Here is a 26127-nt window from a genome sequence, read left to right as displayed (position 1 = left end):
TTAATTACTGTTTGCACGAGGCATTTCTAATTTATGAGCAACTGCTTAATTTGGCAGCAGCTGGGGATCTGGAGCCGGCTCTGTCCAACAAACCTCCTCTGCTTGCATTGCAAATGAGCGTTCAGATGGTGAGTCAAGCTTGCGGCGGAATGTATACACATATTTATATCGCCATAGTGGAAACTGCTATCGACTCCATCTGCTATACTTTCCACCAGAATTTGATGCAAAAACGAAGGACCTGATTCACATAGCCTTTATTAGCTGTAACCCTACGTTAGATCATCAGGTACGCGCAACTGATACGTAGACGGCGAACTGATTTTCTCCAAAACTAGCTCTGGGACGCCCCGTTGCTGGGGCAGCCATGCGCTTTACAAATACTCTAAGATAACATAAGGTCCGAGTGGGCAGCTCAAGGCGTAGTTTGCCTGAAGAATTTGCAAACACCTACAACCTTGTGAGTTTGTTGGCATTCACAACCTCCTCTACGATCCTTCCCGTCATGGACACCATCAGAGTTTTACTCAAGGAAAGTCCTGGAGTTATGTCCTGTTCCAGGGTGGGCAGCAGAACAGCACACACCCACAGTTTGTTGGGGGTGGGGCAAGAATAGAATAGCCACACAAAAATGCCACCTGGTTTTCCCAGAGGTTCACTTGGAAACCTGTGACTACTGAAGCTTTCAAGCCCTACTATGGGGAATATATGTAAATTCCCAAACCAGGGGCGGCTCTAGGTTCATGGTGGCCCTGGGCAGGGAGCGTAGGTAGGGGGCCCCGGAAGAGGGGGTCCGGGTGGAACGCGGAGGCCAGTGAAGAGGGGGGGTCAGGGTGTTTGGAAGTGGAACAAAGCCGGAGGCCGCCAAATCCTTGCCAGGTGTCGCCACGCAAATATGTATCCATCCTCAGAAGATTATTATATTTAGGATATATATTGGCGTGGTGGCCCCTGGGGTTTGGGGGCCCTGTGCAGGTGCACAGCTTGCACATGCCTAAGGCCGCCCCTGCCCAAACTCTGACATGTCAGAGCACCGCAACCCTTACCTTGAGCCTGTTATGTACCTAATCCACTGTGCCATTCATCCTACTTGTAATATACATCAACTGGACAAAAAAGAAGGGTGGGGTACCAGGAGAGGGTCCTGTTGGTATCAGGTGAAGTGCCCCTTGAAGGCGTGAGTGGTTGTACTCTAAGGAAAAAAAGATCAAGGTTAGTAACTGAGAATACATATGGTATCCATGTGAAATCCCACCCACCCCCAGACTCGAATAACTATCTGAAAAATGTAGTGTAAGTGCAGGGATGAGAGTTTGTGTACAATTGTGAGGTAATTAGGAGTAAAAAGATTGTCGCCTCACTCAACATTAAGGGTTCTACAGTAAAGAAAAGGAAAGTGTTATAGTAAGTACCTATATCGTATGTACACATACTCAAAAACAACATTTAAATTATGAGAGGGTGAGGCAAGAGTATTACCCTGGGTGTGAATGGTGATCAGGTAAACCAGGAATTCCCAGGCAAGACTCAGTTAACCTCACTGAGGGCCTAATTAAGAGTCTGGCGCTCTGAGAACCGCCGGGCTAGTGGTGGCGCGGCAGTGGCCGCTCAGCCACCGCCGCACTGGTGGATGGACTGCCCCATTACAACTTGTGTCATCGGACGGCCCTGGGACCACCGCCATGGAGCTGTTTTTCCCTGGTGGTGGCGGTCACAGGCTGCATTATGTTTGGCAGGCACACCGTGGTCCTGCCAAGCATTATAGGTTTCGTCTCTGAAAGGGTTTCCATGAAAGCCCTTGCAGAGAGGAAATAAAGGGGGCCTCTACGCCCTGTGTATGCACACATGGGGGCATACCATGTGGCCCCCTGTGTGCATGCACACCAGTTCCTGCATGGCATGGACGTTACAGTCCATGCTGTGCAGGAAAATTGTGAGGCATTACCATTATGGTGTCTTTTTCAAAGGCACCGCCGCCTTTGAAAGGGCACCGCAGGGGGAACCACCACGCCGCCCTCCCGACTACAAAAAAACGTGTAAATTGGGCGGGCGGCAGATACTCCAGACAGTGCAGGGGGCATTGCGATGGTGGGCTGCCCGCCCCAGCACCGCCAGAGGTCATAATCGGGCCCGAGTGTTTCCCTCAGATGCTAAGCATTCCGTGGTGCTCTTGGGAATCCATTTAGAATAAGGAACAGTACCATCCGAGAAAGCGCTCCAAGTGCGGCTCCTAGGTGCATGTATGAGCGCTCCAAGCGGATTGAAAACAAAATGATGAGTGCTCCCTCATGAGAGAATAAACAACTGCCCAGAAAGCGCTCCTATCGCGTAGAAAAGAATTAAGTAAGATTTCAAATAAGCACTCCAAGCACCATGGCAAATAAACTCACAGTTTAGCGCTCACGCGCTAAGTCTTATGTGTTCACAGTATTCACTCCAAGCGAGTAGGCACGAAAATGTGGAAATATAGTTTAGTGTCCTTTGCTATTTATTTTTTATATAGTGCGAACATTACCCGAGGGTGTCGGAGTGCTTTACAAAAGAACCAGTTGAGTTACATTAGGACTTTGGATGACATGAGTTACATAGGAGATATCAACAGGAAAAATCGCAAATGTACAAGTTGTAAAGTCACTCAAGAAAAAGATACAGATACGCTCTATAATCACATATGAATGGTAGTAAGTATAAAAGTATACTACATATACTAGTGATTAGAGTTATATATACAAGTGGAGTGAAAGGAGGGAAAAATTGCAAATGCACAAGTTGTAAAGTCACTCAAGGAAGAGATACAAACAGATAAACTAAAACCACATAGGAATGGTAGTAAGTACAAAGTTCTACTACATATACTAGTGGTTAGAGCTAAAAAAAAATTAAAAAAAAATATATATATACAAATTGCAAATTCCCTCAGGATTACATATAATACATATTTTCAGAGCAGGGAATTCTTGCCGTCGTTCAGCCAGGTGTTCAGGGGGCAGGGGAAGGAAGAGGGGGGAGAACAGAAAAAAAGGGAAAGGAAGGCAGGACAGGACAGGACAGTAGACTCAAAATGCGCTTATAGCGCGTGGCAGAAAATGTAGAAATACAAAGAAGTGCAACGAGCGGATGTAATCACATATCATAAGGTTGCTGCGCTCTTATAGCGCGTAGAGGGAGCGGAGCTGCAGAGGAAATGTGCAGTTTGATGAATGCACGGAGGAAGTCCGCCTCAAGAAACAGAGTGGATGCTCTATATATGATTCCTTTGGAAGGGAGCTCCTTAATTGCTCCTGGAATTCTGACTACATTGAATCCTGAACAAGAGATGAAGAAGCGTTGGGTTCGCAGACCAGAGTCTAAATACCATATAACACGGATGTCAAACCCGACTTGCCATGTCCTCGCGTAGCACCAAAAGTCAGAAGGGCTAGACAGATGGCCGTGCAGAGATGCTGCATACTTCCTCATCACACATAGTCAACTGGTAAGGAATGATACGGTATGTCAAGCCCCGCTCTCAGCCATGCAACATTCGCTCTTCTGAGTGTGCTATAGCGCGTGTTATAGGGAACTTTAAATTGGGTACAAGAGGTGTCGAGGATCAGATCCATAATATTACATCTACACTGATGCAAAGGTGTGGGTGTATGTGTGTGGGTGTATGTGTATGGGTGTAAACTCACAAGTTTTATTTGTGAATCTTGTCATGAATACAACACTTGCATCTTCTCTTGGTTGGGCCTCCAGTTGATCAGTTGCAATGGTGTCCATTGATCCTCCTGAGTCATAGAGATTAGGGAAACTGGACTGTGGGTGTCCGAAACAAAACCAAACAGATTTTTCTGCTGATCACTTACTCGTCCAAAAAACACTCATGGCACAAGTTGGTTCCAATACAGACCCATTTGCAGCTAGCATACTGTAGGTTGCCTTATCAACACAGTAGTTGTGCCCAGAGCTGGTTCAAAATAGCTAGGTTAAGGCCAGATGTTTGGATGTCCACATTGGATAAAGTTAAAAACAATTAATCTAAATACCCATTTACAAAGTCAGTCATAAACCACAATATTTGGCATGCTTCCTCTGCCTCATTTACAGACATCAGGGTTCCAATAGCAGCAAGAACTCCTCCCCCACAAGGAACCTTTGATTGGCGTCTCATCTGGGTCCCCTAGCTTGTAAATGTCAGAATGCAGGCCCTACTGAGGGCGGGCCTTCGGACTAACATTCTTCATGCCAGTGTCAGCCACAGCGCGGAATAGAACAGTAATTTTCACAATTACACATTGACAAAATGTCCTGTGCTTGAGAGACAATTGTTTTTTTCTGCTTCTCGGAGAGTAGAATAGCAAAGACCATACTGAACAGGTCACTGTGACATGCCAGCCGGTGTCCTGGAAGTCACCGCTGTTCATGCCGCCCGCTATCCCCCTCCACAGTAACACCTTTCACATTGATAGAATATTTACAGTTATAAAACACTATATGCCAGCTTCTTGAACTCACTATTCTTGGTGGTATAAATGCGTCTATAGGAAGAGTGGCGTGACCTCCCTTAAAAAAAACATCTTTCTTCTAATTTTTAAGGTGAGAAGAGAGCTGAGCCCTGTGATAGGTGGGTGAGGGCCTCTTCTGTGCTGATTTCACTCTTGCTGTTATGGTCCTTGTAGACCCTCTATTTTCTCCTTATTGTAAGTAGAATTTAAAACATATATGTACTGCTTTTCTTAGAGGAATCCAGAGAAGGTCTCCAACCTAGATTTTGAGACCTATATCTGTTCCTAAATGTCCGGAAACCTAGGCTGCAAGCTTGACAAGGATCTGCCCTTTAATCTCAGGTAAGAGGAGTGCTTCCTTCATTTACACCTTTCTGCAGAAAAGTCTCATTTTACGCCCCTTATTTTCAAGCCTTGGGCCTTGATACTTGTGCTCCATCACATCCCACTTGTGGTAACGCCCTCTGCTTATGGCTCGCTAATCCACGTTATAGAAACTTCACCAGATGATCAAAATGCAAACAATTAGATATCTGATGACATCTCTGTGACATTGCAGTTGCTGCACTAGTTGCCTGTGCAACAATGCATTCACTATCAACCTTATGAATAGTACACAATGCCTTTACAAGATAGGACATAACGTATGTGCTTGTAAAGCGTCCCGTCTCACCTTGGAGCATCCTACCGCTCAGTAACAGATGTTTATTGTTAACTAGACCACAGTACTCATTTTAATGACCTCAGAAGAGTAAGCAAGTGAGTGAACCAACTAGGATTTGAAAGCTTTGGGATCTTGGACGAATTAGTCTACTGCGACCTTCCTAGAGCACCCACTAGGGCAGGGTTCTCCAAAGTCGGTCCTAGAGGGCCAGATCCATGCCAGATTTTTAGCATCCCCCATTTAGATAAATGTAGTTATCTTAAAAATCTGGCATGGACCCCGCCCTTCAGGACTGACTTTAGAGAACCCTGCTTTAGGCCAATGAGATCAGGCGCAAAGTAACTCCTCTGTTCAGAAAAGTCTGTTGTCCTAAACAGCTTTCAGATTACTAGGACCAAAAATATGGAAGGATACTGCATCTTATAAACGATCATTTGATGTTTTGTAAAGCAATGAAAAACAATCTTTTCTGTTATCTGCACTTACCTTTAGCATAGTTAAGTCATGCCCAACACATCCACTGCCTTAAACCTCGTATCCAAAACCTTATGCAAAAATCCCAACCTCCCTAACATTTCTGACCAGCTTTAACACGGCAAACTAAACAAAACCTACCATAAAATATATATTTTTTCATTGGACAATTCAGTTTTAAAAGTTTATCGTGAATGAAGTACATTTGGTAAATATGTTGAGACATTCTTATCTTCTATATAAAGATCATATTATTAAAAAAACAAAGCATTTCAGAAGACCGAAGTAAGTCTTTTATGTTCGCAAGTGAAAATATTTTGGAATAGTTTAAAAAAAAACGTATTAAGCTTATTTTTTTAAATTAGGTCTTGTAAGTCAAACCTGCCAGGCACTTTGTTAATTTGTAAGCAAATATGGAAGAATCTAATTATTGATGATGCAACTTTCAAACCTTTACAGGGAATGGAAATTGTTCAGACAATGAATAGTGACCCAGGACTTGCTGTTGGTAAGGAGCGCCTTGACTATTTTTCTCCTTATAGTTCTCTGAATTTAAAGATTAGGTTAAGTTATTAATACAGTGATTATTTTCTAAACATTAATTGAATGCAATTTTTTCTCAATAAAATCTTCTAACACATTGCTGTCAACCAATTCATTTTTCTACCAAAATACTTTCATTGGAGTAAAGTTGTATGTTGAGATTTAGGATGTCAAACGACTACTACATGTCGGCATTACTATGACTTTTTTGGGGGACTTTAGTTATTTTGTCTTTGATATAATTTACTGACTTCACTTGCTAACCTGGTATGTTATCATTTTCAGGACTCTTGCTAGATTTCCATGTGCATGGGTACTTTAGGGATCCTCCTCTAATACTTAGGAGTCAGGGAAGGGACAGGGGGTACAGTCACAGTGGTTGTTAATGAGATCATCCGAGGGAATTGACGAAATGGCAATCATGTATTTCATATTGTTTACTTTATAAGATAGCAGAAAAAAATCTTTGTGTCCTTCCATGGTTCAGGTTACACTGCATTCAATGGGGTGGATTTCGAGGGCACCTTTCACGTGAACACCGCCACAGACGACGACTATGCTGGGTTTATATTTGGCTACCAGGACAGCTCTAGCTTCTACGTAGTGATGTGGAAGCAGACCGAGCAAACATACTGGCAGGCAAACCCCTTCCGAGCAGTTGCAGAACCTGGCATTCAGCTCAAGGTAAAGATTTGCTGTGAAAAGGTCTATAAAGAACACAAAGACGGCTGTATTGTTATTCACGAATAATGACAAAGCATCACAATAAACCCTATTAGAACATTTAATGGAATGCATAGGTCCTGTCTCTTTGCTTACTGATCATAAGGGCACTAACTGGCATTAATGACCTTTTCACAATGCTAAAAATGTTAGTGTATTCATAATCCAATAGCCAATTAGAAGAATTTGACTATCTTAAATGTTAATGTTACTTACCTCTTCTCAGATTACTCTGTGTCCTGTCACACAACAGTTTCTGTAAGTTGACATTGCTTTACAAGTATATTTAAAAAAACACGCAGTCCAAAATGAACTCATTTTAATTGTTAAGCGCCAGGAGTTATCTTAACCTCCACAGTCCTAGAGAGCGTGTTCCGTTAGCATTATTGGGCATTCAACAGGGCATTATCAATGACACAGATGCCCGTCAACCTTATTAAGTGCCCGGTCCATTGTCTTGGGACAAATGCGGACGTGCAGGTAATTATCTCGGGATAGTTGCATTCATTAATGCTATATAGGATTTTTTTTAATTCTTTTTATTAAACAGTCGTCAGTATCAAAAAAACAGCATTACAATGGACCACATACTTTATACACCCTCAGCGCAGTACTACCCAGCTGCAATCAATAACTGTACGTGACATGTACCACAGTACGTTCAGTGTCTCAATCCAGCACCTTTCGCTGTATTGGAATGTTGGTGGTTGCACACAGAGAAAATAACAGCAGAGAGATGGTTCACCAGGGACACATTCCTTCTTATTACCATAATATATCCCCTCCAAAGAATTTCTTTCAACCCAGTACCTATTGGTAAGCACCCAATGGTATGGACTATGTCTGTTGTAATTTTCATGCCAAAACTCTGTCCATGCTCTCTTTCTCTCCACTCACTTTCCCTCTTTGTTTCCTACCCCAAACGACATGGAGGCCGTCCTCAGGTGTAATCATGCATTTCTTCTCCCTCTTCGGGCACTTTATGCTCCTCTACTCATCTCCTTGGAGTGATCATATAACCCGCCCAGCTCTTGTGTCCACATGAATGGTGGAGCGTTAAGGACGTCTCCCTTTGGCATCTTGCGTGTTTAGATCTGTGCAGGTCAAGTAAATCCAGAATGCCATTTCACCCCAACACAATCCTAAAGTCGCCCTCCCGTTCCCAAAACCCAAATACGATTCCTTCACGTATTTCCCAAATCTCACCTATATAGATAGGTGCACCGGCTGTGCTTCTAGCAGGACCCTATAGACCCTTTACTGAGATGTAAGTGAATCTCCTTGTCCCTACAGCACTCCTCAGTAGCACAGCTTAAAATCTCTGCTGAGGTATATGATTTCCATGGATTCCATACCCACAGCCTTTGGGGTACAACATAGACCTTCTACTGCGGTGTCGGAGTTCCTTGGTGTTCCCCTTCTGCCCCTCTGTATGATTCCCGCAGACCTTTTAATGATGTTCCTCCTATAATTCATATGCCCTCCCTTTTCCATCTTTGTGTGGCTCCAAAGAGCCACTATTGTGGTACATTCAGTACTTGCCACCACCACTCCACTGTGAGCCCCACAATGAGGAATGATGTTTTTATGAGTTGGGTATTATGCATCAGACTCTTTGATGAGTGACCTCCACATCGGTTTGTCTTGTTTTTCTATATTCTTATTTATTTATTTATTTATGGAATTTTTAGTGCGCAACTAATACCCTAAGGTGTCTAGGCGCAACAAATACTCAGGATTACAGCACCAATCAGAGCACGTTCTCATTGATTGAAAAGCCAAGTCTTCAGTGATTTGCGGAAATTAATAAGGGTGGGAGCAGTTTTAATGTGCAAAGGAAGTGAGTTCCAAAGCACGGGAGCTGTTACCAAGAATCGTCTATCACCCCAAGTAGCCGTTCTTGTCCGGGGGACGGTCAAAAGATAGCTAGCTGCTGATCTTAGATTCTTTTTGGGGATGTACACCTGGAAAGCCTCTTTTAAAAACTTGGGTCCAGTCTGGTGAATGGCCTTATAGGCTATGCAAAGAGCTTTAAATTTGATCCTTTGATTTGATTCTTGCGGCCCGTCCTGTGACCGTGGGCTTCTTGCTGCCTGCAACCAGTGCATGCCTATAGCGTGCCACTCTGACAATCATGGGCAGTTTCTAAAGCACATTCCTTTTGGAGGCAGACCTATATGTTACTCTTCAAGGCTCATGGACAGATGTTTTATGTCTTGTAGCGCATGTCCTTGGGGTGCTCTTCTGTCACTCTTGAGTGGTTTCTATAGATTTATTGTGGTTATCTGGAACTAGGGAACTCCTGTAATAACTCTTCGGCATACCCTATATGGGATTTAACGAGGCCACCTCGAACTTGCGCATGCCGTGGACCGCTCTGTAGCACCTGACGGATCCATGGAGCATCTATCTTGGTCACCTGTAACTAGGCATTCCTGTGGGTTAATCAATGCCACTTCTGGGTTACCCATGAAGACCAGTACTTCTGGCTTTGTTTCTCTTTTGCATGAGTGTTGGTTGCTCTCCCCATCTTCAGATAGACTCCAAAATTCTATTATGACCGGCTGTGTGCCGTGTATGCCTGCAGGTTTCTCTCCTAACGCTCCTGGAGGAATATGAAGAGTATCTGTCAAGACTGCCTGTATTCAGCACATGCTGGGGGCTTCCCTTCTCTCACTCCCAGAAGAACTCCATCCTCAATCCCGTACAACAGAGAAGGAATCTAAATTGCAGGCGTTTCATAAAAATATCGAAGGAACATTATTGTGTGACTGAAATATCATGGCTGAAATATTGAGGACAAAATTATTGTGAATCTTAGTTTCTATATATAGGTAAGCTAAGTTGTTACTACACTTCGTTCCACATATATGTACCCTAACAATATATATATATATCTTCAAGGTACGTAGATGTGGAGTTATGAATAGTAAATACATACTTAGCTATTTGCAGTTACCTTCTCGATATTTTCGCAATAATAATTTTGTCACACAATATTTTACTCCGGGTCAAACAACCAAATTGTATGCATTGCGTCCCTCACTCCTGCAATAGGGACACAGCAAACTAAGATAAGCACAGCACCCTGGTCAATCAAACACCAAAACACTTGCCACACAGGCTCACAGCAAGTACAACACCCTGCCAACCCAGCTCTCCCCCACAGTGGATCATGTACCCATCAGCTAACGTGCTTTGACCCCTTGTCAGGGGTGTGAAGCGCTACGTAAATGCAATTTCAATATAATAAAACCATCTGCTGTACATAAAGTATCTTCAAATGTTTTCCAAACACATCAAGAAATATCTAAAATCATAGTAAGATTTTAATGCCAGCGGCATGCAAGATTCCCGATTGCTATATGGAATATATATGAATGCTGACTCACACCATTAAAAAGATATATAAGTGGTACACTTTAGAATTCCTACCTACTATAAGAGAGCCCTCAAGTTTCCAGGTCCATGCATCAGTAGCTCATCTGGCCCAAGTCCTCATTCCCTAATGGGATCAACAGGACTACAAATCCCAGAATGCAAAACCCCTGACTGGATGAGCTCCATTCTCATGGAACAGGGAATCTCGAGAGCTCTTATGAAGAGGAATACACTAGGCTTAGACCTTAAATAGACTTACATACTGAAAATGTTTTTACCTTGATCTTGAAACAGGCTGTCAAGTCTACGACAGGCCCTGGTGAGTATCTCCGGAATTCTCTTTGGCACACCGGTGACACCTCCAACCAGGTGAAACTACTATGGAAAGACCCAAGGAACGTGGGCTGGAAGGACAAGACCTCCTATCGGTGGTTCCTGCAGCACAGACCTCAAGTTGGATATATAAGGTAGGAGATAAAGAAGTTGCTCTTTCACATCATTGGGGCCCTCATTCCTGACACCAAGTCAGACTTAGGCAATAACAAGCTTAGTTTATGATTGCAAAACTACTTTCTAGTTTCGAGAAGACAATTTCACACTCATAAATGAATTTCGCCACATAGACGTTTATTTGGGAGCCTGATGTTCGTACGGTTGCGAATAGTGGGTGACAAATGCATACCAACTTCTTGAAACCTACCGGTCATTTGGCTGCTGCAAATTATGTACTAATAGTTTGGATCACAGAATAACCATTGGGGAAGGTCTTAAAATTACCTGTATAAGGAATAGTAATCAGGGAGTTTGCTGTTTGCCATCCCATGCGACTGGCTGGGAACAGAGGAATGGTGGTCTGAAATAACCAGAAGACCTCCTAACCTGCATTCACAAACAGGAAACTTTTTATTAAAGCAGCCTGTGTCCATTAGAGGAAGATTTTCTTCTCCAAGCAAAATATTGGGACAAGCATTGTATGGGCAAGCAGTTGTGCTTTGGGTCAGTTTCCGCTCCCTCTGAAGCCACATGAGGTGCTTCTTAATGGAGAAACTCTCTCCTAGAGACCACCTCACGTAGGAGCTGGTATCTAGTGAATGGTTTGCGAACACAGTTGCATTCTCAACTCTTTGATTCATGTCTTTGCAAATCACATTCTGATTTGAAAAGGGGTTTAATAACTAATATAAGAAAGTTCTGCAATCGCAAACCCTGTGAGTTTGTGAATCATAATGTGCGCAGCTGAAAAATGGTTGTGTACTTAAGGCCTTAGCAGTGTGGGTGAGGAGTGCATCTTCCAGGGCAGAAATGGCCTGAGGTCTATGCACATCCACAGCTCAACACTTTTGTTTGTTATCAACTTATTTTTTCAACCTCTTGCTCACTTGAATTGATCAAATATTTTCTCCTGTCAATGGAAGCTGGAAATCCCTTTCTCTGGTAGAAGGGTAAGGGAACAATACACAAAAATGATGAGCTAGGGGAAATATTTTCTCTCTGGAGATGTGAGAATACACAAGGGAAACTCAAGCATGTAGAAATAAAAAGAATTCACAAAACATTCCCAGGATTATACCCATAGAGCTGTGACTAGCAGGCAAAGCTGTAAATATGTGGGTGCAAATGTACTCGTGTCTTTCAGAAGATGAGTTGCAACAAGATGTTCTGTACAGAGGTACGCGACTCCTGTTTCTATGGAGACTTGGTTTGTCGTGAGATGCTCTACACAATATGTGCATGAAATGAGGGTTGCTGCCATCCTATGCTGCAGTGCTTTTAATGGCTCTTTTTAGGTTACGGGACATCACATCACAAGTTTGTTTCGCACTTGTGCTGGGAGAGCATATTTAACTTTTTGAATTTGTGCATTTTAAATATTTGCAACATTTTTTTTGAGAAAAGGGGCTCTGTAACAGGTGAGTGAGTTGCTTTGATGATTTTGTTGTCCTGTTTGGTTGCAGTTTTCTCATTCATTTCAGGTAGTTTATCATTTGGTTGACTGCTCTACCAATCTCTGATTCGCCTGTTGGTCTGCCTGAATACAGACACGAAGGCTCGAGTCAGGTTTGGTAACAAAAGAGAAGTCACTGATGTATTTAGTATTGGTCGGGGAGTTTGCCTGGGGTGCGTTTTAGCCTTACTCTTTTTTAATTTGTATGTTAAGGATCTCAGTGGGGAGCTTAGTAAGTGCACCCCAGATTGTGCCGATGGTGAGCAGTTCCCCCATTAAAGCATTATTGTATACAGATGACGCAGTGTTAATGGCTCGTACCCCCAAATCTAGAGCATTCTTTTGCCCAGGCTGGATTTATTAACTAATTTTAAGTCTTTTATAATGACCTGTGGACCAAAGCAGACACAATCCTGAACTATTACGGTGGGTAACGAAGTGCTATTAAACACTAGTTCCTTTTCTTACCTGGGAGTTACTCTCAGATCGTCCGGGACATGGTCTGCGCAAATCACAGAAAGAGGGCCAAGTTCTCCAGGGCTGGGGGCTCCCTGCTAAGTCTTCCATCGACCAAAGGAGAGAGGGGTCTTACATCCCTTTTGAAAATATATTCGCACAATGTGTTCCTATAGCAATTTATGGGGCACGCATATGGGGCTTGGGTGACTTGACCACCCTCCAAAGGGAAAAAAATAGTTTCTGGAGGAGAATACGGTCAGCCCCTGTGTCAACCTCAAGCTTTATTTGCCACAATGGTTGTATGACGTTACAACGCATGCTTTTACCCTGCATGCCGTTACATCGCAAGTTTTTACAACAACTTGCTATGCGGGTGTGGTGGAGTTTGGAATAGTATAATTTACTATTCCAACTCCAGTCTGTGCAACAGTAGGGAAGGTGTTGGAGTTAAATCCAACACCTTATACCCCCTACAGCAAGCCATTTTGTTGTAATGGCATGCAGGGTAAAAGCATGCATTGTAATGCATGCGTTGTAACAGTTGTTTCACGCCAAAATGAACTAGGAGTAGATTTTGAGCAATTTTATCCGTAGCTGGCCAATTCACTTGTGGCTATCTATCTGGAGCTCAGAAGAAGAAAAATGAAGTAGAGGGATAGCTTTAGAGCGTTTAGCATGTGATAAGGGTCTTTTGATCCACTGGATAGCATACGTCAAGAAATGCCTGGAAGCCATTGGAATGGCTGATATGTTTTTAGACAGAACGCTGCGGGCAGTCCCTGTCAGAAAGCAAGTACAAGTCTTGCTGCTATAGCGATCTAAAGAAGATACGTTTTGGGCTGAAAGACAAAAATCAAGTGCTAAGCATTATTTATATCTTAATCCCAGGGCCATGTCTACCAACTATTTGCAGAATACTAATAAGAGTATAGTGAAATATTTTCTTTGTTCTACGTCAGAACACCAACCTCAGCTTGACTCTAGAGAATCCCCATGTAACTTGCAAAAACAAACTATGGTACATTTTCTCTTTTTGTGTGAATATTACAAAATGTATACCCAAAAAATTCCTCATACCATTTTTAAGGCTTAGGAATCTACGGCTTTGCATGTAAGCATATACATTTTTTACTTGCATTACCAGTTGACAAAACATGTGATTCTGTTTTTGAAAGCTGCAGTCCACTCAAGGATGTCGATGCTTTTAGTAGAGTGATGCATTTGTACCAGTCTGTTTTAATTTTAGGTTTTTTCATCCCAGCCTGCTTTATTTAGATTGTTGGTTATCAATTTCCCAACCTGATGATTTTATGTATTTTATTTTGGTGTTTTTAGTAATTTGCATGTATTTCATTGATATTTTGCACATATAATGCATGCTTTTATGGCTGTGTGCAGCCAACTAAAGAGAATTCTGATTCTGAGTGCCCTACATTTCCCTTGCGTTTGGAAAGCTAATTTTTCCATACTAAAGGCGCCTGCATATCAAGGTACGGTTGTTATTTTTGTTATCTCCAGAGTATGTAGTGCAAATTCAGTTTTATATTTGCTCTTCTTTGTGAAATGCTACTAAGTTCTATTCCTTCTGCTCCTCCTTGGGAGTTGGCAGTTTAGTTTACATTGTTTTGTCTTCTGTTACTCTTTCAAAGGTTTGAGGGCACTGATTGGCTATTTTGAGTTGTCCATTGCCTTGTGTTTAAATGTTGATATTTAAAGGGATTAGAATGTGACCAGACCAGTATAGAATTTGGCAATGGTTAGTTTGTTTTGTTATTAAACAGTCCAAGGTTGTTTTTAAGAAAAAAGTATAACCGTCCTGTAGGAAAAAAACAAAGGGAGCAACACAGTAGGTATTGGATGTGCTCATTACCACCCCCCACAAAAACTAAATTTGAATAGTGACCGCCACAAAGAAATCTCAAAGGGACAGAGACTAGACATCCTCCCATCACTAGAAAGGACGAAACAAAAGAACTTGCATTGGCAAACCGTGATGCAGTAGTTGATGGGTGACATTACAAATACTATGCCAGGGAAAATGTTAAATTAAGTCTGCGTACATTCTAAAATGTTCACATTACGCAATTTCACATCATTTTTTGCCTTCGGCAGGCTCATTTGTGCAGAAAATGGCTTGCCGAAACACCTTTTCTGCCCAAAACCAATCTTCTGCGAGAAACTAAGTAAAGTAAAAAAAATTGCATTGTACAAATGTTAAGTAAAGAAAAATGAGGCAATGTCAAAAAGACCACATTTATGGAAACCGGGAGATGCTCGGCCCTGGTGGGAAATGGATCATTATGTTGTAACTGTAGTATATTTACTTGCACATGATCTCTGCTTGAGAACTAATTGTAATTGTCACTTTTGCATGTTTCAGAGCAAGGTTCTTTGAAGGTACTGAAGTGGTGGCTGACACCGGTGTGATCCTTGATACCACAATGCGCGGAGGACGATTGGGAGTTTTCTGCTTCTCCCAAGAGAATATTATCTGGTCCAACTTAAGATACCGCTGTAATGGTGAGTTTTGAGGTTCTACTGCAAAGGCATTCCCTTGGGATCTTTGAGAGCAGAAAAATCCCTTGTGTGTGTCCTGTGGAAAAGGAAACCTTTGGCTATTTGTTTACAGGCATAATTTCCCGTTTTTGTATTGCTGGAGACAGAATTGTAACCAGTAGGGGCTTTCAGTCTCTCCCTTGCTCACTAGAGGATAGCTTTCTAGTCCTTTTCATTCTCCTTCTCCCAATTCAATGGATTGCGTCTTTCGCATTGTTTTCGAATTCCATCAGTTGAGCGATGCAAGTTAAGCCCTCCTCATTCTAGATAAGGTCCCTTCTTCCCGAACTCTGTCCATCTATCTCTCCATCCGTTTAAGCCCGTTATGCATGCATCCATCCTTTAGTCATTCCATCCTTCCAACCTTTCATCATTTGTCTTCCATCCTTCCTTCCACTCACACTTCCAATCATTCATCCATCCTTTTACACCCATCCATCATCCATTCTTTATTATCCATCTATCAATACACCCTCCTTTCATCAATCCATCCGTTAACCCCTTCCATCCAGTCGTACATTAATCTATCCACCTATTCATGTAGCCTTTCATCATTCCAGCCACTTTCTTTCACCCACCTATGCAAATGTCGTTTTACCCTTGCATCAATCCTTTTGACTCTTCCTTCTCACAATTTCTTCCTTATTTTCATATGTCCTTTCATTCTTCCTTCCAGCTTTCTTTCCCTCTTTTTCTCTTCATTTATTTATTGTGACAAACTTTAAACCCTTGACCTGTTATCGTTTTCCCAAACTTTTGCTTTTTAAGAGCTTTCACCTGAACAGCTACAGACAGGACAGGTTCATAAATAATTACAGTAGCTATTTTCCAGCGTTTTCACACTGACAAATCAGTGTTTATATATTTTGGATCCACATAATGTTGCCAGGGACAGAGTTTTCTTCTGTTTGAAAAGTTAATTCACCACTGGATCATCTCTAACATTAGGTGCTAAACAAAGCAGTTTTTACATGCTTATTTTTTATGTAGTATTTGTATGTAAGATAACTTGGTGAGTTAATCGTTTTAACCTCTTGCTGCCTGGCCTGCATCGCGCAGGGAATATATGGCTGAGATACCCGCCACCCCCTCTCAACACAATCCCCAAAGGAGGGAAACCGGAAACAGTTCTTGAAGTTTTTGGAAGTGGGAGGGAGTGACCCTCCCGGCCGTATTTATTAAAACAAAAAATTATAAACATTTTAAACATTAATGTACAATTTCATACCACATTGCGATGTTTGGCTAACCTTAACAGATTCTCTAATACAGAGGTTCTCCTAGCCGAACTAACATCCTACAAAACATTTACTTGAAATATTGAAATTGTACATCCTAACGTTTAAGGGCCAACGGCAAGGTCGTAACCGGTGTCAAGATCCCTAACCAGACATACCCCCCCCACTTGGAGGGGCGACAGCACTGAGGCGTACTCAAGTGCAACTACTACCAATTTCCCTTGACTTGACGGGGGCACTTATCAACTCGACGCCAGTTAAAGGTCGTTCGAAGACTCGTGTGAGGTATCTAGAAGGTATCGTAGACCTCCCCCCAACCCCACACAACTTACCGCATCTGCCGTCGCAGATGTCACTGGCCCCGGGAAATTCCCCAGGAGGGGGCTGTAACCCCTCCTACACAGGAAGGGGCCTTGACCGCCTTTCCTCTTCTTTCGGCGACCCATCCTTAGAAGGGACCGCCTCCCCGTTGAGGGGCCAAAGGCCACCTCCCCCGAGCGCTCCCATCCGTGTTGGGTGACGCCCACTCATAGGGATCTTCCAATTAGTGCTCACCGATCATGACCTTACTGCCCGACCAAAATAAATACGACAAATGCTAACTAAACGAAACTACATTGGCCACTATGACCGAAAAAGCCTGTTTATAAATGGACCTTACATCCGAAGTTCTTTAATCGCAACTTGTAAAATTAGACCAATCTTTATTACGCATTTCAACATCAACACAACACTACAATAACCTGTAACGAAATAGAATAATTGATCAAATTTATTAAAACCACTGGCTGTCCTCAGGGGCTGGTGGGTGGGTCAAAATTGGCTCTTCGTTCCGTCTCGAGCTCACGTGCAGCGAGGAGGTGCAGCTTCAGAGCACAGGAACAAGAGGATGTCTTCTGGTCTTGCGTCCCTTTTTATTCATCTTCAGGGCGGGCGTAAACCCGCCCCTGCCTGCCCCGAGGGCGTGGCCAGCCGCGTCAGTGTCTAGGCCAGCCCACTCTAGGGCGGGAAAAAGCGCGCCCCGGCTACGCCGCTTCGGGCATACCAGCCGAGACGCGCCTCCCGCCCAAAATGGCTTCCCGGGGGGATCGAGGCACTCCGCCATACGTTCGGGGGGACCGAGTGGTCGCCCCTTTCCATATGGCTGAGATACCCGCCACCCCCTCTCAACACAATCCCCAAAGGAGGGAAACCGGAAACAGTTCTTGAAGTTTTTGGAAGTGGGAGGGAGTGACCCTCCCGGCCGTATTTATTAAAACAAAAAATTATAAACATTTTAAACATTAATGTACAATTTCATACCACATTGCGATGTTTGGCTAACCTTAACAGATTCTCTAATACAGAGGTTCTCCTAGCCGAACTAACATCCTACAAAACATTTACTTGAAATATTGAAATTGTACATCCTAACGTTTAAGGGCCAACGGCAAGGTCGTAACCGGTGTCAAGATCCCTAACCAGACATACCCCCCCCACTTGGAGGGGCGACAGCACTGAGGCGTACTCAAGTGCAACTACTACCAATTTCCCTTGACTTGACGGGGGCACTTATCAACTCGACGCCAGTTAAAGGTCGTTCGAAGACTCGTGTGAGGTATCTAGAAGGTATCGTAGACCTCCCCCCAACCCCACACAACTTACCGCATCTGCCGTCGCAGATGTCACTGGCCCCGGGAAATTCCCCAGGAGGGGGCTGTAACCCCTCCTACACAGGAAGGGGCCTTGACCGCCTTTCCTCTTCTTTCGGCGACCCATCCTTAGAAGGGACCGCCTCCCCGTTGAGGGGCCAAAGGCCACCTCCCCCGAGCACTCCCATCCGTGTTGGGTGACGCCCACTCATAGGGATCTTCCAATTAGTGCTCACCGATCATGACCTTACCGCCACAGGCCGGATAGTTGACCGGCTATCCGGACCCCCCACACAACTCCTACCTAAAGGTCATGTTTCAACGATTTTAACCATGCTAAGAAGTCTCCTAAGAGTAACTCATTCCCCACCCAAGACAAATGCACACCATCCCCCGAATACATACTGTCATCATTAATACAGCTATGAGAAATAGAATGCAATGCCCTGGAACGGAACAACCTACTCACTTTATTGTTAAGCTTTCTAACAGAATGGTTCAAAGCAGGAATAGAGATAGCCCCCCGCCACACCTTTCGTGGAATCAAATGGGACCATGCAATCGTGCACCCCGGAACTCTCCTCGCCAACCAACTTACGGTGGAAAGCATTGCCTCCAGGAGTAGTCGTCTACCGATGGTGACCAAATCATTACCCCCAACATGCACTATAACTATAGACGGCGGTGACCTTGTCCGCCCTAACAAACCCTCGAAAAATGTTTGAAACTGGTCAATACAGAGACCGCCCCTTCCGTAGAAGGACATCCTGTACCCGTATTCCTCAGCTACGTGAATCATGTCACCTGCTTTGAATACGTCTGCGGCACGCCTCACGTATGAGTGGCCCACGACCCACACCTCCTTTTTCACAGCCGGTGATGTCTGACCGCTGGCCCGGTGTAGGGTCGACTGCATAGTCCGCCCCGCCTCGTAGGCTTGCGTAACTGAAAACCAAACAAAAACAAGAAGCGTGAGTACATTATTACAGCTTCACAACATGTGCAACCGCACGTATCTTTAGTAACAATTGGAGGACCAACGCCCCACTCGTTTCACTTGCTCAACATTAAGACCCCTGGCTGTAGCTTCCGTAGCAGCCCCTATCCGAAAGGAATGGGTCCCAAATTCGCCCGGGTTCAAGCCCGCAGCGGCAATTGACATCGCAAGCACCCGCTGAAACTGAAATTTCGTCAGTGGGGTGGCGTCAGCGTGTCTTAACAAAGTCCCCCCCCATGATGCCACCCTTCGTGCTAGGTAATCCTCTAAACACTTTACCGGACACATGGAGGACCCAGGAATCCTGCGTATGATGACGCAGTCACCCATCCCATCTTGATCAGTCTTGGATTTTACAAAGGAGACAGTCATTGTTTCTCCCCTGATCTGAACGTGTTCCTGGCACAAACCCCCTGCCACATCCAGTTTGTTCCTTGCAACTAGTTCGCTTACCCGCATTGCTCCGTGAAATGCTAGCGTAAAAGCGGCTCGGAACAGCACCGCCTCAAACTGAGATGAACATGTGGCCGGGAGTGTGGCCAACAACTGGGACAATCTATCCAAACCTATCGGGCGCCTTTCATCTACTCTGCGACCCTCAAGGCGTTGCCACCCACGCAGCGCTTTCTGTACAACGAAAGACGCTGTTGGGTCCTGGATAGCGTGTGCTCTGGCAACAAAGGAAATGGCAGCACGATGCCTCTGGGCCGTAGCCACCGATTTCCCAGCCCTACGTAAGGACATCAGGAAATTCACTACCCCTTCCTCGTGACCCCAAAGTCGCTCTCTATCACTCCCCAAAAAGGCTAAATAGGCCCGAAACGCCCCTTCGTATGCCTTCCTCGTCCTTGGTGCTAGACTCTCTCCCACGAGGTGACGAAGTTCGGGGCACCGAGAGACCAGAGAGCTTCGGGAAAGGGTGCCGGCTCTGGGTCCGCTGAGGGAGGAAACCCGAAAAAGCCTGCATTTGAAAACGAGACAGTGCGTCAGCCGCCTGATTCATCACCCCTGGAACATGTTTTGCTCTGAATAGCACGTTCAATTGCATACATAGTAAAACAATTTCCTTAAGCAGTCTTAAAATCAGTTTACAACGTGCTGCCTGACTATTGATGCACTCGACCACGGTCATATTGTCAGACCAAAATATGACAGAGTGATCTTTGAACCCATCGGGCCATGTTCTCAAGGCCACCAAGATGGGAAACAGTTCCAGGAAAGCAATATTACTCGTCAGACCATTCTCATGCCACCATGTCGGCCATCTTTGTGCCGACCATTTCGTGCCGAAGATGGCGCCAAACCCTATGCTTCCTGCTGAATCTGTCCACAGCCCCAGCTCTTCAGAAGACACGGCTGGTTCATTCCAGACGATTCTACCATTGAAGTCCGCCAGGAATGCTAACCAAATACGCATGTCCTGGCGGATCTCGGCCGATAGTCTCGTGCGATGATGGCTCTCTTTAAGGCCGACCATCGCCTGGGCAATTGAACGGGAAAAGGGGCGGGCCATTGGTATTACCCTCAGGGCAAAATTCAACTGTCCCACCAACTGCTGTAATTGTTGCAGCGTAACTTTTGATGCATTTATACACACTTGCAGCGCAGCCCTGAACTTCAACACTTTCTCAGCTGGCAAACGGAAACACCCTTCAATGGAGTCCAACTCGATCCCCAGAAACTCGAGGCAAGTCGTAGGACCCACTGTTTTACCCGGCGCCAATGGCACACCAAACTGTTTCATTAACACACAAAATTCGGCCAAGGCCCGGCCACATTCAAGATCCCCGGCTGCCCCAAGAAACAGAAAATCATCAAGGTAGTGCATTACATCTTGGAAACCTGTTTTCTTTGTGAAGACCCATTGTAGAAAACTACTGAATTTCTCGAAATAAGCACAGGATATAGAGCACCCCATTGGCATACACCTATCCATGTAATAACAACCCTGAAACATGAATCCTAGGAGACGCTGGTCGTCTGGGTGTACCGGGAGCAATCGGAACGCTGACTCGATATCTGACTTCGCCATCAGCGCCCCGGGCCCCAGGCGATTTAAAATGGCTACGGCCTCATCGAAGGATGCGTACCGCACCGAACACACTTCTGGATCGATTGCATCATTTACGGAAAGACCTCGTGGAGCTGATAAATTATGAATCAGTCGGAACTCACCGGGGTCTTTCTTGGGGACTACCCCTAAGGGAGAACAAACAAAATTCTGGACCGGGGGTACACTAAACGGGCCGGCGACCCGACCTCGAGTCACCTCTTTCCGGATCTTATCCTGTACTACGGTCGTATGCTGCAGGACGGAAAGTTGATTTTTACACTTTTCCACACCCTGAAAGTCCCCTACCGGGATGCGGAAACCATACGAAAAACCGTTCCGCAGCACCCCAGCAGAAGTACGATCCGGGTATTCACTGAGCCAGGGAATCATCGCCAGGGTATCAATTGGGGTAGGTAAAGGCGCCCCTCGGACTATATTAGACCTGTTTGGCACCTCCTCTCCCCCCATTATCACCCGTTCTGGCTCTGCACGAGGACTCAGGATGGGACGACCCACAACCACTACATTCATGTTTGAATTTACACGATCCCTGGGGTCTAGTACATTTACCTCTGTTGTAATTAAAGCAGAAACCCCTTTTCCCGGTATTGCCGGCGGGTTTCGAGTAATCGTCGGCACCCGTACCTGATCGAAAGGGCGTCCCCGCATATTGCCGGGAGGATTCGCCAACATTACTTCCCACCAACGGCATTTTCAACATTCCTGACTCCTTCATTTTATCCCAAGTCAAGGAATCATAACAATCCCAGGTCAAACTTTTATTATGCTCTTTTTCCTTTCTGAACAGATTATCGTAACAAAACCAATGATTACCCTGGTGCGATGTCGAGTACCCCATGATTCGTGATTGATAGATTGGGAACTCGGAAAGCAACTCAGGTCTACGTTCCCCCAGGATTGATGTAAAGATTCCCCAAGCATTGCCCCAATTGCCGATATTCTCATTCACTTTAAAGGCGGCCATTTTTGCGCGCCAAACACTCGGATGCATGAGATCCTTCTGACCCTTTACATGCTCTACCTCATAATGATCAACAAGCAGTGAGAAAATGTTCACATACTCCCCCGCCCAAATCTTTTCCTTAATTGCCAAAGGAACATGTTGCCCCAACTTTTCTCTCCGAGAGGGTGTTGACTCATCCCTCGCAATCGGCAATGGCCGCTTACCTGCACCTGACGCTGCCTCTGTGGTCGCAATCGTCCCTGGTGTCTTGTCCCCTACTGCAGCCGGCACGGGCACCTTGGCTGCTTCCCGTTTCTCACGCAATTGCTTTATCAGCGCCTGCGCATCGACAGCCGTGGCGCCCTCGTTACCTTTTCCCAACCACGCTGCCAATTGTGCTGCCAGCTCGGGCGGCATATCATCCTCGGACACGGGGGTGACCACAACGGGAATTGGATTCCCCTCCTCCGGCACGGGAGTTGGAGCCTCGAGCGGGGCACTGGGACCCGGGATGTCTTCACCCGCTGCCCCCCTCCTGGGCCTCTTGTTTTTCCCTCCCGGGGCTGCTCCCGCCAAAGGACGTTTTGGACCCCCTTCCTCATTCTTGTCCACCCGCTTCTTTAGCTCGGACATCTCCTTCATGAGAACACGCAGCATCTGGTCAGTAGTCATGCGCTTTCCCATTTTCTTCGGCATTCTCCAACAAAGTAACTGTAAAACAAACAAGAACGATTAAAACGCTCAAAATTGGCTCTTCATTCCGTCTCGAGCTCACGTGCAGCGAGGAGGTGCAGCTTCAGAGCACAGGAACAAGAGGATGTCTTCTGGTCTTGCGTCCCTTTTTATTCATCTTCAGGGCGGGCGTAAACCCGCCCCTGCCTGCCCCGAGGGCGTGGCCAGCCGCGTCAGTGTCTAGGCCAGCCCACTCTAGGGCGGGAAAAAGCGCGCCCCGGCTACGCCGCTTCGGGCATACCAGCCGAGACGCGCCTCCCGCCCAAAATGGCTTCCCGGGGGGATCGAGGCACTCCGCCATACGTTCGGGGGGACCGAGTGGTCGCCCCTTTCCAAAATGCCTGCCAAGGAGCCAAGCCCAGCATGCATGACCCCATAGGTGTGCGGAGTAAAGCTTCAGCTTGGCTGCATACCAACCATTATGGAAGGCCTGCTAGAACGCAATGCCCAGCGGCCATGGCCACCACACTCCAATGCAAAACGAACACATCCCCACACACAAATTAAAGGCCTGCCAGAGCACCAAGCCCAGCAACCATGGCCACTGCACCCCTGCAAAAAATAGATTATCTCCCAGGGCACCAGGTTCAGCAGACCTCTCCCCAGTAGGGGTGGGGAGCAAAGTGCCAGCTCTCCCCCAACCTCACCTTACAAATACAGGTGTCAAACCTGGGAGGCACTGCCATTCCAGTCCGTCAAAATACAGGTGGTCTCCTGGGACACCCATTTTTCTTCTTTTTTTTATTATTAAGGCTCAATAAACCTATCAGCTAACTTAAGCATGACACATGTACAGCAATTGTATATCAGACAGCTTCTGGCATACAGCAGGACATTATATATAGATATTTTAATCATTGATGACCAATGCCGCTTCCCCCAGTGTGCATCTAGGTCTCTTCACGCTCAGTTTGCTTCTAAAGGATCTATCAATTCAACCCGGTCCCCCTCACTACAAAGCCTGTGATCGTTTCCTCTTTTTGCCGTATTCAGTGTGCCTCTTGAAATGTTCGACACATGGGCCAGATCTTGTCAAATTTCCTGCTGCAGACACTCGCCTTATAAGATATAAAGATATCCTTCACATCATGTCTAAAGATGCTGGTCATTATGGAACAGGACAACAGTTTTAGATTATACAGAACAGCATTCTAAATAGCCACCTGCAGCTATGGGTTTTGCCAATGCTTAACCTTCAATTGTACTAGCCCTGGCAAAGGCATGGGGGCAGCAATGCAATTGTACAAGTATTTCCAAAGGCAATATGGCAAGTGAGTTTGCCAAAGTTTGTTCAAACAGATGTTGCTTCCAATCGTCATTAAGTTATATTAAGATGAATGTTAAATAAGTAACAGACAGTAGTTCACGGAAGAAAAAAAATAATTATGTCTCTGTATATTTTATTCCATTGGGCATCCAAACCAGCCTGCTGACTGGAAACGTGATTTAGTAAAAACACTTTTGGTGAAGAACACCTAATCACCCAATTAGAGTAATTTGGTTAAAAGAGGTCAAAATGAAAGAATGCCAATTGAAAAAATAAATATAGATAACTAAGGCAGGCGTCAATTAGGTGCAGAATGGAATGTAAAAAGTGTGATTTTAAGAGGCAATTCTTCCATGTAGCATTTGATATCATGAAAAAATACATTTTGCCATTTCCTACAGATGAAATAGGGAAAAACTGAGAAAAGAGCTATGAATGCTTTACAGAAACATTTAAGCATTGGTGTAACTGTTCGATGAGGCAGAATATTCCTGGGTCACATTACCGTAGGCAACGTATTAAAAGGAAGACATAGCATGCACATCACTAGCTTATGGACAGAGTTAGAACAATAATACAGCTCTATATTGTATCAACCAAGGATGTTAGAGGTGTCTTTCAATGTTAAGATCTCCAGCGGATCTATTAAAAATTGAATCTCCTTCACATAAAACACTCAGAACCTCACTTACTACCAGAGAGCAGTACAGGTTCAGGGAAAACCCTAATTTAGGAAACGTACAGTTCTTAACTGGCCAGAGGATCGATCACTTCGTTGGCGCTACCTGCCCTCCTTCTCGTTGAGATTCCTTATTGCTTAAGATAGATCTGGATAGCTAATGCCCTGGTGTAAATGTACTATTGCCAATTCTTTGTCTAATGTTTGCAAGTGTAGTCTTAGGTTGGAAAAATAGCTACATCCTGCTCAAGCATGTAAAGCCGTGCCCTGTCCCCATGACTATACTGGTGCAATGCAGATATTTATAATTAAATAAACTATGTTTTTTTTCTTTTTTCCCCTAGATACAATTCCAGATGACTATGACAGTTATGTAATCAAGCAAAGCCAGCTCAATGTATGAGCACATTCCCCCCAGGAAGCTGAGCAAGAAGCCTACTACATGCAGCCTTTCTTAGGACACTACCGCTGACCCTTCAAAAGGGTTCATTATTACAATACCCAATGTTTCTTTTCTCAGCTCAGTGACGTGCATTTCTGTGGACAATTATATCTGCAAAACCTGAAAATCTGTGTATTATCTAAAACTCCTGCAAGAGGTGAACCTTTACCTTTGGGAATGAGTACATCAGATCAGGGCTGCCAATATTAGGAAATTCTTAGGAAGCAGAGAATGATCCTTCAGTATGGCCAGGGGCACAAAAACGGACGAGAAATCCAGGACCATAAAGAGCGGCAAGATTGACTTGGTGTGTCAAGAAGAGGCAATTCATGCAGCAAGAAAAGGCAAATTACGCAGAACATTGTGAGAATAAAGGAACAATATGTGTCATCTAGCTAGCTTGACATTTTAACAAATGGATACAAAAGGTTCCCAGTGCTAAATAAATTCTTACATGTCTCAAGAAATTCAACAAACGTTCTACACATGTTGGTCACTAGGAATTTAATTGTTTGTCTTTCATTGGAGCACAGCAAGACCATTCTCTAAACACTGTCCTTTCTGCTTCCCTTTGAGAGATAGAGTGGGTAAAACGTATAGATTATTGCACTATTGCACTCAGGGGAAAACAAATGTGTGACACAGTCAATGCTTATAATAAAGATCTGCTTGATTAATGAGGAACATCTTAGTCAAGTTCTAAAACTACTCTTGAATTTCACGTTTACCATATTTTTGTTACAGAGCGTCTGAAGGCCATTCTTCATTAAGGAACAGCCCCCTTCCGAATTATTGGCTGAGGGTTTTTACTAGAAATTAAGGCATCAGACGATAAAACAAGTGAAAAGTGGGATTCTTCTAATGTTTGAGAAGTCTCTTGGTTTAACTGCTG

The 26127-nt window shown here is 44.7% G+C and overlaps 1 protein-coding gene across 1 annotated transcript in view; it reads left to right on the top strand.

Annotated features, from left to right (window-relative positions):
- The window catches only part of COMP (cartilage oligomeric matrix protein), a 125924-nt gene extending 99998 nt beyond the window's left edge, over positions 1-25926 (top strand). The window contains exons 15-19 of the mRNA XM_086947033.1: positions 6085-6133; positions 6656-6852; positions 10567-10739; positions 15057-15196; positions 25138-25926. Coding sequence (XP_086803159.1) covers positions 6085-6133; positions 6656-6852; positions 10567-10739; positions 15057-15196; positions 25138-25196 — 618 coding nt within the window. The 3' untranslated portion in view covers positions 25197-25926. The remainder of the gene's footprint in view (positions 1-6084; positions 6134-6655; positions 6853-10566; positions 10740-15056; positions 15197-25137) is intronic.
- Positions 25927-26127: the final 201 nt, after the last annotated feature.

Source organism: Lissotriton vulgaris, chromosome 12 (assembly GCF_964263255.1).
Source record: "Lissotriton vulgaris chromosome 12, aLisVul1.2, whole genome shotgun sequence".
In the NCBI taxonomy this organism is placed as follows: Eukaryota; Metazoa; Chordata; class Amphibia; order Caudata; family Salamandridae; genus Lissotriton; species Lissotriton vulgaris.
The sequence above is the reverse complement of the archived record's forward strand: the minus strand, read 5'-3'. Positions and strand labels throughout refer to the sequence as shown.